The 14,260-nt window shown below is 46.3% G+C and overlaps 1 protein-coding gene across 2 annotated transcripts; it reads right to left on the bottom strand.

Annotated features, from left to right (window-relative positions):
- Positions 1-2,572: 2,572 nt before the first annotated feature.
- On the bottom strand, positions 2,573-14,065 carry ints4 (integrator complex subunit 4). Of its 2 annotated transcripts, none has more exons than XM_086217001.1 (24): positions 13,916-14,065; positions 12,676-12,870; positions 12,466-12,583; positions 12,110-12,216; positions 11,904-12,018; positions 11,536-11,621; positions 11,212-11,262; positions 10,741-10,829; positions 10,242-10,362; positions 8,461-8,532; positions 8,185-8,359; positions 7,232-7,437; positions 6,916-7,058; positions 6,665-6,780; positions 6,231-6,364; positions 5,806-5,972; positions 5,612-5,705; positions 4,622-4,702; positions 4,412-4,542; positions 4,058-4,117; positions 3,685-3,844; positions 3,462-3,605; positions 3,038-3,158; positions 2,573-2,969 (listed from the first exon to the last, which is right to left on the bottom strand). In XM_086217001.1, exons 1-24 carry the CDS (start codon positions 13,967-13,969, stop codon positions 2,770-2,772), a joined length of 2,940 nt encoding a protein of 979 aa, XP_086073127.1. In that variant the 5' UTR covers positions 13,970-14,065; the 3' UTR covers positions 2,573-2,769. The 2 variants fall into 2 exon arrangements, with proteins under 2 accessions (XP_086073127.1, XP_086073128.1); XM_086217002.1 differs by having other exon boundaries at positions 4,490-4,542.
- Positions 14,066-14,260: the final 195 nt, after the last annotated feature.

The raw sequence follows: 14,260 nt of genomic DNA, 5'->3' as shown, positions 1-14,260 counted from the left end.
CATTGAAAACTCTCTGAACACTGAAATCAAATGTAAAAGGACTTCACAATGTCCTCTTTGGCCGAGACAAGACGTCAATTCTGGAGGAGGACAGGTAAAACTTCTGAGTGACTGGATTCCTATGGAGACAGGGTGTTACTGAAGAAATGTTCCTTCCATTTTGGCATGGAAGGCCCATCCTCTTCATCGTGGCCTCAGCTGATGCCACATGACCATAATGGATCTAGCAGCAGGACAAAGCTGCTGTTGAGGCTGCAGGCCAACAGAGTGTGACGTAGAGGGAAGGACCACAATATTTAATTTAAATGTTGTTTTTTATACAACCCCCCTTGTAACAAGTACCACCCTTCCTGCAATTAAAGGATGGCAGCAGGTTAAATGACGAGTTGCTCAAGTGTGCAGCACTAAACTGAACATCCAGGACAGGTCCTGTCCTCGAAGTGAATGTGCAACTATGAGACGACGACCTGCGCAGTTTGGTCGAATCACAGTGAAAGCCAGCAATCGAAGGAGCAGCAGCTAGCATCTTTAGCACGTCCATGCTAAACCTACTCAAAACGACCACAAACTACCTGCCGTTACACTTACCGTTACTGTAACATTCAGACGAGACAAATGTAAACGACCACGGCAGACTAAATTCTACGTCAGTCTCAGTGGGACGGTTACGAACCTGGAGCGCGCGACAGGGCGGGGCAGGGCAGGTGGCCATGCTAACTAGCGCTAGCATCAGTTCTCCTAAATGCCACCAAATAACTAAAAAAAAAACCCAAAACAATCATAGTTCGTTAATTCTCAACGGGTAAATAGTAACTAGTGTAAAAGTGAACTCAGGAATATCCTGATTTGACTGGAGAAGGTGTCCTTCCAAAACGCTCGTGCCCACGTTCAAAACCACGCATGCGCAGTTGCTTAACGAGACACGTAATCGAGAATTACATTTGTTTGTCAATGGTATTAAAGAAAAATAAGACACCACATCATCAATGGAAACAACAAATTATCTTTTATTGTCCTGTTTTCCACAGTCGGTTTGAAATGTTTCTACTCAACATGTAAGAAAAAGCAGCTTCAATTAAGAACAGCAGGCTAATGACCAAGCGTTAGCATTGCATTAGCCACCAACATGGGCGTGTCAGAGCTGAGGGGGACATTATATATAACCCTAACCCTACATTATATACTGTATATGTGTGTGTGTGTAGTTTCCATCACGTGACTGTTTCTGTTTCCACCTCATGGTATCCTCCAGTTCTCTCACAGCCTTTTCCCAGTGCTGGTGACATAAACTACTAGGAACATTTTCTAGACATGATTAGCAACTTGAAAAACAAAACAAACAACACTGGCCACCAAAATCAAGACATTTAACAGACAATTTACACACACAAGAGGACGGTGCCTCAGGCATCGTGAAGCGGGGATGTGATGTGATTCCAGTCCCCCAGAACTCATTGAATGTAAGTGTCCACCCCAAAGCCTGGGTGTCGATGTTCCCCTGGACAGAAAGTCAGGATTCCCTGTTTAAGTTGTCAAATATGAACTTGACCTGGTTTTATCCTGACCTAAGTTTCAGTCCAGGAGTTGATCCACTAATGCCAGGACTGAAACTTAGGTCAACTATGCTGTCTAATCTAGAAGCAAATTAAGAAAAAATAAATTAAGCATAGGGCTGCAGGGGTGGAGCAGTGGTCCTCCCTGTGGCCCCCCAGCAAGAAGGTTGTGGGTGGAGCAGCGGTCCTCACTGTGGCCCCCATCAAGAAGGTTGTGGGTGGAGCAGTGGTCCTCCCTGTGGCCCCCCAGCAAGAAGGTTGTGGGTGGAGCCCCGGCTGCAGCACGGGGTCTTTCTGGGTGAGTCTCCATGTTCTCCCTGTTCCTGCTGGGTTCTCTCTGGTACTCCAGCTTCCTCCACAGTCCAAAGACATCAAGAGGGACCAGGTTAATCCAGACTCTAAATTGACCGTAGGCGTGGCTGGGAGAGCCAATGGTTGTCTGTCTCTATGTGTTGGCCCTGCCATGGACTGGTGACCTGTCCAGGGGGAAGGCTGCTGGGATAGGCTCCACCCCCACCACCCTCAACAGGAGGAGAGGGAGAAGATGGAGGGATGGAAGTTAAGCATAAAAATGTATGTTTCCTTTGGTTTATAACATCTTATCGAGCCATAGCAGAGGCCACAATCTTTGAACAGTCAGTCTGCCTCCATCGAGCCCCGGCTCAAACACGTAGGTGTTACACTCGTTGAGCTACTCTTTTTTTAGATGAGCCAAACCTCCCAGCACCAGTCCAGCACCTTCAGGCTAAAAGGGTTCGGGAAGAAACAAATAAAAACCCGATGATGTTGTTAAAGAAAGTGAAGACTTCCTCCTCAGGCCCACTGTGTCTGAGGGATGCCTGAGAATAACCCTGCTGACAGTCAATATTGTGAACACCTTTGGAGGGGATGATGCACAGTCAGAGCACTTCCCTCACAGTGGTTCCTGTCAGATAAGTACAGAACAATCATTCCATGAGCTGAACGCAATTCTGCTTGTTTTGCATTGCAAAAAAGGACATTTTAAATCAACTCCATGGTTTACTTTCAAAAAGTTTTATAAGAAACAATTTTGAAACACAAATGAAATATACACAATCTAACCCAGAATTATCTGAAGGCATGCTGCCAAATTTTAAAACATGGCATTACATCTTTCATACACTTATTGTGAACACACGTGTTGTGACACCCTGATGAGGTGGCGTTCAGGTTCAGTCCCGATAGTCTTCAGTCCTTAGCGTCGGGCAGGTTTTGGCATAATGTAGACTTTGACGGTTTTGCTAAACGGAATGGTTCCCTCAACAGAAGCCTCGGCTGGGGGCAGGCTGTCGCTGCTGTCACTCCACACCAGCTTGGAGGCCATGGAAGACGAGGAGAGGGAGGTTGAAGAGGAGCTGTAGGCCAGCAGGAGGCGCACCTCAATCTGAGACGGCTCTACGAGTGGAGGAGAGGTCAGAAACAGGCGGCTGAGAAACAACAAGTCAGACGTGTAAGATACTGACCTGTCCAGGCACTGTGAGACAGGTAGACCTGTGTGATGAGGCGGTGTCTGTTAGGTCCTGGTCTTCTGAAGTCTCCAGGTTTTGGATGGATCACATGACTCTGGCCATCTGGATACAGGACCTGCCAGGCAGAACCACTGTGACCGACAGGTCCTGACACACAACTTCAAGGGCATCAGTACCCTTTCACACAGAACATGTTTTTTCAAGCCAGGTACACACAAGAAGCCCTCGTTGGTTTGTCTCCACAGGGAAATATTTGTCTCTTTGGACGCTAAAAGTGCTGCTGTTCACGCACATTTTTGAGAGCTTCGTCTCTGCTGTGGTCAGACGCCACTATGAGAGCTGTGAGAGTCAACCAGGACAGGAAAGTGAGGTCAACAAGGAGCCGAAACTCAATGATTTAGTTGCGCATGAACCTGACCTGTACTTTGACAGTGGTCTGGGGGTCCTGCACGTGCTCTAGTGTGGCATCAATGTCTAGCGCCACCACCAGGCCGGATGTGAACCTCAGTGGGTTGTCGGACTCCCCTGTTGGTTCAATGATGTTGGCCGTTGCCCGATGGATCTGTCAATCAGCAGGACAAAAGGGAATGGTGTCATTGGGCAGAAAAACACTTCACACTGCCCTCGCTCATCTTTTTTACCTGTTCAGGTAGTCGCAGCTGCAGCAGGCCACTCTGTCGGAGCGTCGTCTGGAGGATCTTCACCAGCTCCACTGGCTTACAAGACGACAGCCGGGGGAAAAGTTCCAGCAGCTTCTCCACAAAACTGTCTTGGAGGTGGGGCAGCTCTGTTAGAAACAACCTGAGGGTTCCAGGAAACACGTGGGGAGGAAAGTTATGTAACTACAATGGAAGTGAGGATTTCCTCAATACCTCTCAAGAAAATTTCAGGAACTGCTCGAGAATTCTGTCCATCTTACAGTGAGAAGAAACGTCTGCCCTTGGACACAGAAGTGTTCTGATCAGCAGTCCTGCTCAAGCCGGCCTTGTAAGCTTGAGTGATACACACACTAACCTCTGAAAAGACTCAACGTCCTGCAGAAACTTCTCACAGCTGCTGATGAGAGGATCTAACCTGAGGATTAAAAAAACTACATATCAACAAATAGAATGAAGATACAAGACAAAACAATTCCAAAGTTTGTGAGTTTTTAGAAGAGGCTTAAAAGGAGGGAGAAAAACATTTTAACGTAGGCCTACTTGAAATGGGTACTGTGCAACTGTGTAGTAGCATATCAGATCACCAGATCACCAGATCACCTGACGCTCAGCATTGAAGGATCAGACTGGGATCAGGAGCAAAACAACTGGCCCCTAGAGTTCTGTATCTGACGGTGCTATTGTCTAGGGTGAGGGTGTGTTTACCGACCCTTGCCTGGTCCGAGCACTCAGAATGAGCTGTAGGGCTTTGGCCTGGAGGCGAACGTGATGTATGGTGGCCACCTGCCTGCTTTCCAGCCCGCTGTACATGAACTCCAGCTTGTATGTTTCCTCCAGGATCTACAAACACATTCAGACGGATGCATTCACCTTCAGTGATCCCCCAAGCGCAGTGACGCTGACGCCAGCGTGAACCGACCTGCTGAGCCGCTGAGGTAGCTGTGACGTTCTGTTTGAGGCAGAGAGGGACGGCCATGTTCCACAGCTTCTCCTGCAGAGCCTGAGGAGGTCAAGAGATGCAGCAGAAACTTCAGCATGGCTCTGATTTGAACGAAGTATGAATTAATGACAAAGAAACAACGTCTAAAACCTCTCAAAAGCTTCAGATCTTATGAATCTCTCCATCTGTTAGCTTCGTTGTCGTCGGCCACACTAGTTGTCCCAGCCTGAATGTAAAAGTGGCCTCTCACTTCTGATAAGGTTTTAATTCATTTTATATAAAAAGAAGTTCTTCAAATGGTGTCGGCATATGCAAATCTTTCATAGTAGTTTGAAAAGTGACGTTCCACTACCATTAATTCTTTCCATAAAAACCGTCAGTGAAACCATTTGGGATCTCACCCACACAGAGTGACTGGTGCCTGCGCCATGCTGGGATATCTATGCATTTCAAACATCACACATGCGACTAAAAGGTGTTTCATGCTCTTGTTTTCAGCACAATCTCAGTGACACTCAAACGACAGCAGTGTGGGTGGCAGGTTTGTCAGTTTCTTTTTTGAAGTGACAGAAAGCAGACATTGTAAAAAGCAGCTCTGGCCGTGTGTGTCCGAACAACTGAAAAGCACAGGGTCTTTGACGTGTACAGGTGGCAAAATGAGCCCATCAGCTCGTTAAAGTGGTGAAATAAGTAGCAGTTAAGATATTCATGTTACGAATGTTTGCCAACATCGACGTGTGAATGAGTGAAACAGCAGAGCTGCAGCTCCTGAACTGAACAGAAAAATGAAAATAGTCCATCTCATTCACACAAGCTGACAAGCTCTCACAGTACGAGTGAACTGGACAAAACTGCAGAGGCCGTAGTTGTGACACTCATCACTGAGGCTGAAGGATGCAGCATCAACATGGGTACAACTTTAAACAAAAGAAAGAAATCCCACAGAGTGCTGTAATACTGCAGTAACACCTTCATGAGCAGTAGCTGGCAGCGCAGGTATGTAGCGCAGAAGTCTGCTGCCCCAGCGAGCTCAGTCTGCAGCTCCCCCAACCGCTGCAGGTCACTGCCACAACAGAAGGAGGAAGAAAACAAACCTGTCAATGAGTCTCATCAGTCCATCAACGATTCATTGTGTGTGTGTGTGTGTGTGTGTGCGTGTATACCGTATGGTGAAGATGAGCAGGTCCTGGGCTCCAGGGGTTTCCAGGTTCTGGATGGTGCTGATTCTGTTCAAACTTTGCTGAAGGAAGAGTTGAGCAGCTTCCACAGAACTCGATGCACAACCAGAGTTGGCCGAGTCCAACCCATGCACCTGCTTCCTGCCTGGCAACTACACAAACCAGTACAAACAGGAGACGGGCGGAAAGGTTAGCCCTAAGCACGTCCATGTGCTTTTGAAATTTTTCTCGCATGATGGACCTGAGCCTATCAGAGGCTCTAGTTGCTGACTTGAGCTGTTGCTGCTGTTCATAATAGGGATCGACTGATATATGAGGCCGATTTTGGCATTTTTCATTTGTATTGGCGTCGGCGTCAGTTTAATGACATCATCGAGCTGTTTAAAGCCAGGGACTATCTCAGTTCTTACTCTGAGTGGTGGGACCAGGTGTGACAGGCTGTCCCTCAGGTAGGCATAGTGTCTGAAGGTGTGGTCGGAGAACAGCGCCGGCATGGTGGGACAGGACTTGGCGGCATTGAACACCAACACCAAAACTGCAATATCTGACATCATCGAGTCAAGAAAGTTAAGAGTTTACAGGCCCAGAGCAGCAGACACCTGTGCGATACCAACAAATAATTGCAGCCAGAGAGTTTAGACAGATTTAAACTGAAAACATGAAATTTAGGAAAACTGAGCTCATTGTAACCAGAAGCTGCCCTGTTCTGACTGACCGCTTGGAACAAACTAATGGAAATATGTACCAAAAAAAAAAGAAAAAAACGACACAAGTGGCCGCGCACTCGTGTGGCGACCTGTGATTGAGTTTCTACACAATGACAGCTTGTGAGTGAGAGGGATACAGGCTGGATCGTCCATGTCAGGTTCTGGTGTGTCAAAATACGGGTGTGTGCTGAGCAGCTCAGGAACTAGTGGTAAAACCAGTGTTGGGTGGCGGGATCCCAGAAATTTCAGACACCTGATGGAAGACAGAAATTTCACCATTAGGGCCCGACCGATGGATCGGTCTCATATCATCAAATGATTCCCACTCAGAGGCCCTAAAACACGGCTCATAGACCTGCAACATAATGAGTTCAGTACAGACACTTACTTCCAGACGGAGTTGCGGTCGGATGGGTACTTGTTGAGGTTCTTCAGCAGCTCCAGCAGAGCCAGCTGGATACACTCTTTCGTGGAGACATTGGTATAACAAAGTAGCTCATGGAGAGCCTCTCTGATGTCCCGAGACGAGTCCTGGAGAGAAGAGGGCATCATCAGCGAGTGAAAACTTGAACTTTAATCCTCAACTAAGCAGAACCAAGAGAAGGTCTGGTGCAACTGCCTTCATTTAGTGTGTGTGTGTGTGTGTGTGTGTGTGTGTGTGTGTGTGTGTGTGTGTGTGTGTGTGTGTGTGTGTGTGTGTGTACCTCCAACACGGCCAGCACAGTGTCCAGCTGGTCTTCTCTCAGTGTTATATGGGTGGAGATTTCTCTCAGCACATGGATGGACTGCAGCCTCACTTCCTCGATCTCATCGTTGAACATGTCGACGAGGAAATCCAGACACTTTTCGGCAAAACTGGGAGACGACCGCGCCAGCTGGCAGAGCGCCTCCACTGCAGCAATACGGACCTCTGGAATAAAGAGGGAGAGAACAACTGAAAGCAGTCAAATCAACGAAGGAAACGACTGTAAAACAATTAGAAACCTACAGAAGGGCCGATGTAAAAGTATGCAGTACAGTAGTTGTTTTCTGATCAACTGCCTGTTCCTATTTGTGCACAGTTTTAAGATTAATTATTTAGCTCATTAAAGGAACAAACCAACTTCTAGGAAAAGTCTACAACTGGGAAATACGCTTATTGCCCATCATCCCCAGAGCCAAACAAGACAAGTAGAGACCCTTCTCCCAGGACCTGAGACCCACGCGAGTTAGCTTAGCACAATGACCGGTAGAAGTTGGCAAGTGTTGGCAACAACTTAAAATGATTTTAGAATCAGGCACATCAGGAACTACTTTCCTGACTGCGCAGTGATTTGACACACCACGAATTAAGGCCAACTTTGTGAGAGGATGAGGAGGATGACACCTGGGCGAAGCAACACCCTGAAGCTGATCTAGTTGATGCTAACACTTCCCACCCACTACCATTCACTGTGCTAAACTAGCCAGTGTGGTTGTCAGCTCCCCAGAGGAGGGTCTCTGTCTTTTAAATGAGCAAAAAATACTAAAAACAGCCAGATGGACTCATCCAATCAGAAAAAGCTGAAAAATACCAACAACAGTTGCTACTTAACTCTAAACCAAAAGAATGGATACGTGGTTTGGTCTGTGCCATTTACATCTGGACCAGATTCAAGTTGTGCCTTGTTTCCCGTACCAAACATCTCATCCTCCAGCCCATGGACGAAGGCCCCACAGGCGCCTGAGGCGATGAGGTTAACAGTGTTCGTGTCCAATTTCTCCTTGGGGGCGTCGTCGGCCCACTTTCTGCCAGATGAGAATTCTCCCGATGCAAAGAGCTCTTTGGCACGTTCATGTGCTGTACGCTTCCTCTGGACACAGACAGTGAGAGGTGAATAGGTCTGGCTCAGGATGACATTATATTAAGCTAAAGAACTTAGATTTTTCTCATCAACATACTGCAGCGACTCACCCTGAGGTCTGACATCAGCTTCTTATCTAAGGTTTGCTCCAGGAAGTGAGGACTGACCAGCAGCATCGAACCCTGACAATGGCACAAAGACAATTCATCAACAAACTCTTGTTTTGGAAGATATCACACCGCTCAGGAAAGAAACGACCTAATGTGGGCTTCAAATCTGGACATTTCATCATCACTTCACCCTAAATGTGCCTCAGCTAAAATCCTCAGCTGAGACCAACCGTCCTGTGACAGAAACTCAGGTCAAACTGGTCTGAACTGCAGGTCACAGCAGAGGTAAACATGTCGATGGTTCAAATTGTGTCACAGTGGACACTTTTCCAGTACTGGTCACATTTTTGGGCACGTTGAAAAAACATGGATCTTCTTTCCTTTTTCAATAAAATAATCACAGAAATTAAGCTTTGATGTGGTTCAAGATCTATGCCATCGTAACCAACCGTGACAGAGTGCTGTCACAACGTGTGGAAAGTAACAGTTTCCATGAACACATTTTAGATATTTTATTTTTCAATGTAATAATTATGAAATAAGTTGAACATAAATTCTGATTTTTCTTTTGCCTTTTTTTTATACTTAGTTTTTCTTTATCTTTTTAACAACAGCACATCGTACAGATATAACAGTCACAGTACCGAGCAGTTGTTGCCATGTCTTCATTACAACACTTCTATAGGTCACATCAGCGTTTATTAAATTGGTCTTGGACAGACGGGAGCAGTCGGGGTGGTCTTATTATAGCAGTGTTTCTCAAAGTGTGTGGGGGCGCCGAGGCGTCCCAGGGGGGGCGCGAGTCACCCGACGTCCAAACATTTCCCCCTCACCATTCGCTTTGTTTATGGTTCCACCGCGAAAACAATTCCGACGTCCAAACATGAGTTCCTCCCCTCACCGGGGGGAAGAGGGGAGGAACTCATGTTTGGACGTCGGAATTTTTATCGCGGCGGAACCTAAACGCGCTTTAAACCTCTTTCATAGCAACTGTTGTCAGGTCTGTTTTTAAAATGGAGAGATATTTGACAGGGATGAAACACATTTTATTTCATTTTTTCTAGTTCTGAAAAACAGAAGGAATGTTTGTAATTTTTAACAGGTCAATAAAGTTAAACTTGGCCTCTTTTGTCAAAAAAATTGGCGTGGGGGGGGGGGGGGGGATGAAAATTCTTCTTCCTCCAAAGGGGGAATGACAGAAAAAGTTTGAGAACCACTGGATTAGAGGCAGGAGGGAGAAAATAAACCATCGCTTGTTCTCGCATGGACAAAAAAGCTGTCCATTTTAACCATCTTGCCGCGTACAAATCGCTTTTTAGCCGTCTAACGGATCGGTTCAACAATTCCGAGCCATTCATCCACAGTAGGTGGGTCATTTTGAAGCCATTTCCAAGTTATTGCTTTTTAATTATTTTTCTTTTATTATTATTTATCACTGTGTGTCATCCCTCCTGGTACGTCACCCAAACAGAGAATGAAACATGATGGTGGGATCTGTTGTCCAAGAATTTGCTGTAGACACTTACAGATATTCCTCCAAAATAAATGAATCTCAACAACTCCTTAAGATGTGGAGGTGATTTGCTTCATCATCCATACGACCTCTCCAGCATCTTTGTTGTCAAGCTGCCAGATATGGTTTCATTTTAGGGGTTCTTTTGCCATTTTGCTGAAAATTGTGTTAAAACTTGGATAAAAAACTGGGTGAGTGACGCAGGTGTTCAGAAACATGAGGGCTGAAACAGTCAGACCCACACGACTCTACAACTCTGCTTCCTCACCAGGGTTTTAGCAGCCTGCACGCGCACCATCCAGGAACCATCGCTGACCATGTGACTGATCTTCCCGAATGCATCATCAACTAGTCGTATCTCCTCATTGGAAGATGGGATGGGCACAATGCTGATTGGACAGAGAGAAAGCAGACAAATCAAATGCAGTTGGTCCATTCTCATACAGAACCTTAACAAATAAATAGAAGATCAAAGTGACTGATATGATAGAAGAGACTGGAGTGAGGAAAACAGACATTTTGACACTAAAGGACACATGAAGGTTAACTTATGAATCCAAAGAGATATGCTGTAGAAGTTGGAGTGTAAACAGTTACTATTACACATATTACTAATACACATTCACATGACTTTCAACTTGATTGTTGTTTTTCAGTTGTTGCTGGAGAGCGGCGCACACACACACACACACACACACACACACACACACACACACACACACACACACACACACAGAACATCACTCCAACCACAAGGATCTTCTCACCTTTCTGGGTACAACAGGCTGAGCACCCAAACCATCTGTACTGCTGCAGAGCGAACCTGCTCATAATCGTCTGCCAGCAACCTGCAGGCCTGCAAAAATCACACACACACACACACACACACACACACACACACACACACACACACAGGTTTCAAGTGGCCTTTCCTGGTACCAGCTAGTTAAGATGTAGGGGTGCAGAATGGATTGTTCCGTTCTGGCTGTTGCCGAGGAAAAATAACCCAACCAAGCAAACAGAGGATGTCAGGGTCGCATCCCATACACACACATACACACACATACACACACATACACACACTTACACGCCCTCTCATATTAGAACATAAGAGTGTGATTGTTCTATGAATTGGTGTGAGCCTCTTTCACTTTGACTATACCACCCCGTTTGGCTGTCATTCTGGAACTCTGTCCCCGGAGTCTTTTTTCATTTGATATCTCAGTAAATTCTCTTACCTGATCATAGATGATCTGATGAATTTTCATTCCTCTCTCATGCAGCTGCAGCTGGAAAGCAACAGTAAAGAGAGTCAAGTCAGGTCAGTTTTATTTGTGTGGCACCAAGTAGAGCAGGTCCAGCACCTCCCTCCTTCAATGAACCGCCACCAGTCAACACTCACACCACACACACACACACACACACACACACACACACACACACACACAATCACACTAGCCAAGTTACTCAGAAACATTTTCTCTCTGTGGATGACAACATCATAATGTGGAGTTCCTGAGTGTGAAGCTGCTTGAGTCTCCAAGGCGTCAGCAGATTCTCACCATAGCTTTGAGGGCTGCGGTGCGAACTCGAGGGTCCTGGTCTCCAAAGTAGTCGCTGATGATACTCTGGACGTCCCTCACTCCTCCTGCAGTTAATAAAGGCACGTCAAGCCTTCTCTAAAGACCTGTGCCCTGGTCTGCTCCTGCGTTTCCTTTTCCAACTGTCATTCACCAAAGAGCACTGCTTTCATCATTTCCTGTTGCCAGCGGGTGATGCGATAACTAATGTGCAGCATTATAGCTCAGCTCTCTCAAATACGGGCATCTGTCACATAAAATAACAGTACACCGAAGCTCCTCTGACGTGGCCCCCTCCCTACACCTCCTACATCACCCATCGGTGTCTATAAATGTTCCATGCTACACACCTATAGATGTCCCCGGGCCCTCGCTGTCTTTGTTCAGGACAGTGTCCACAATGCCGAGACACCCTAGCAGCTGCAGACACTTGTTCCTCACTCCAAAGTGTGTATCAGACAGGTGCTGAGGGGAGAAAAGAGAGATGGGGGAGGCTTGAGCCTGAGTGGAGAGAAAACTCTGAATGTGCGTGCGTGTGTGTGTTTGTGTGTGTCACCTTGCAGGCCACCTCTATAAGCCTCTGTCTAAGGGAGGGACTCTCGGGCAGTTGTGTACCAATGAGCAGCAGCGTGTCCAGCAGCTGGGCGAGGACCTGATGAGATTCTGCACACACACGCACACACACACACACACACACACACACACAGAGTTAATAGATGGATAAATAAGTACATAAATAAATTTTGGCAATGAAAAAAGATGTATTTTTACATTAATTTATGCATTTATACTTTCTTCTGCATTGCTACATTTCTACACAGTACTTAGTTATGGTTATTGCAGTTTTTGCTCTTTACAGCGGCGAGGACCAACATACAGAATCTTGTGTGTACGTGCAGGAGCTTGACTCACTCTCACTGTTAATTGTGTTGATGGCGTCGTCCACAATGCAGTCAGGGCTGAAGCCCTCAGTTTTGGACAGCAGACCCAGCAGAGAGGCGATCTTCAGCCTCACTGAGTTATCCGTCTCCTAAAGGAAACAAGTGGGTGTACGTCTACGATGCTGAGAAGTTGAGTTATACAAGTACAAATCCCTAAAATTCACTCACTCCAGCTTTTTACCTTGTAGTAGTGCTCCAACAAGATCCTGACCACACCCTCCACGCTCTCCGCCTCCACCGGCTTGCGTGCAAACTGCAGCAGGTACTGCAGCGCGTCAGTAGAGTTGGTGGCCTTACAGAGGTCGATGTGCAGCGCTGCAGACTTACTGGGTTTGGACAGACGCAACTTCTTAGCTGGAGTTTCTTCATGAGGAATCTGTCAGTGGGACAAATCTCCTTATGATTTTGTGTCCTTTTCTGATCAGACCAAACCTCCAACTACATGTTATAGCATATTGTGGATTTCTTTTGATTATCAGAAAAAATGACAGGAATTTGCCGCTGAGTTGGTGCTAACAAGCAAAGAGAGGGCAGGAAAAGATCTCCCAAATGTCTGACATGTCAGCTGAAATCCACATTTTCAGCATCACCCTTCTCATTAAGATGCAGGAGAATTTGATGAACATCGCTGGATTTATCTGGCACCTGATTCTCATATACCATTGCAAGTCTCGTGATATGCATCGTTAATGATAGGAGGCTTCTGGGCGTTGTGATATGGCCTTTTCTCCTTCTTGCCTGGTCTTAAGCAACAGAGAAAAAAATCTGTTCGGGGCATGTAAGCTATCAGAAGATGTTCAAAGTCACTCTAAAACACGCAGCCCAGCTCAGAACGGACACTGACAACAACGTAGGGGGAACTCAAGACGAACTGATGTGAAGCTGGGAACCCTCCGTCCAGACTAACACAGGAAGCCCCTCACAGGCCAGGCTGGAGACTCTCTTGCTCCTGCAGCCTGAAAACCTGCCCCATCAGCATCGCTGGAGAACAGCCTCCTGTCTAGAGGATTCGAATGTCAGGTTATGTTAAACTGTTTGTTGAGGACTGGGTTGATTTCATCTAATAGTTATAATGGAGGGTGATGCTGAAGCACATTAGAGGAGCAAACAGATTCCACCATCACGGCTTGAAAAATAGAAGGATGAAACCTTCTCGGGTATTTGGTGAGTCACCGTGTAACGTTGCTACCGCTAACTGCAGTTTAACGGTTCGACTACGTTTCAATAAACGTGAACTCATTTTGAATTAGCTGTTGATAACGATAACGAACCTAAGAGCCACCAAAGACGTCGCCGCTCTGGGCTAGCTAAGGTTACATTAGCCATTAGCATTGCCAGCCGGCTCGTTCGTTCACTCTCGACTTCTCAGTTCCGTCCGGGTTTGTGTTTCTGGCTCATGATGAGATGGAAGTATTGCCCACCTGCACAACTTTGGAAAACTCCTCATAAACTCGCTTTTTCAGATGTGCTGCCATGTTCAGGATGGAAAAGACGAAGCTATCCTACCGAATCGCAACTCAAACCTGCCCCTTTCGGCTTCCGTAGTTCGGCGAGTAAAGCAAAACGCGTTTGGTAAATTGTTGTCATGTCCAGAGTTATAATACTCATACTAATAATAATTAAAAACAAAATCACTCACCTTCGTACTTCGTAAAAACAAACAAACACCGACGTTGTCCTCATCGCATAAGTAACTTGAGTCAAAGCAAAGTCGGGATCTATCATGTGTTCCAGAATAAAAATGAGAACAATCCAAATTCCATCTG

Source organism: Aulostomus chinensis, chromosome 10 (genome assembly GCF_037954235.1).
Source record: "Aulostomus chinensis isolate RoL2024-O1b breed Wild chromosome 10, RoL_Achi_v1.0, whole genome shotgun sequence".
In the NCBI taxonomy this organism is placed as follows: Eukaryota; Metazoa; Chordata; class Actinopteri; order Syngnathiformes; family Aulostomidae; genus Aulostomus; species Aulostomus chinensis.
The sequence above is the reverse complement of the archived record's forward strand: the minus strand, read 5'-3'. Positions and strand labels throughout refer to the sequence as shown.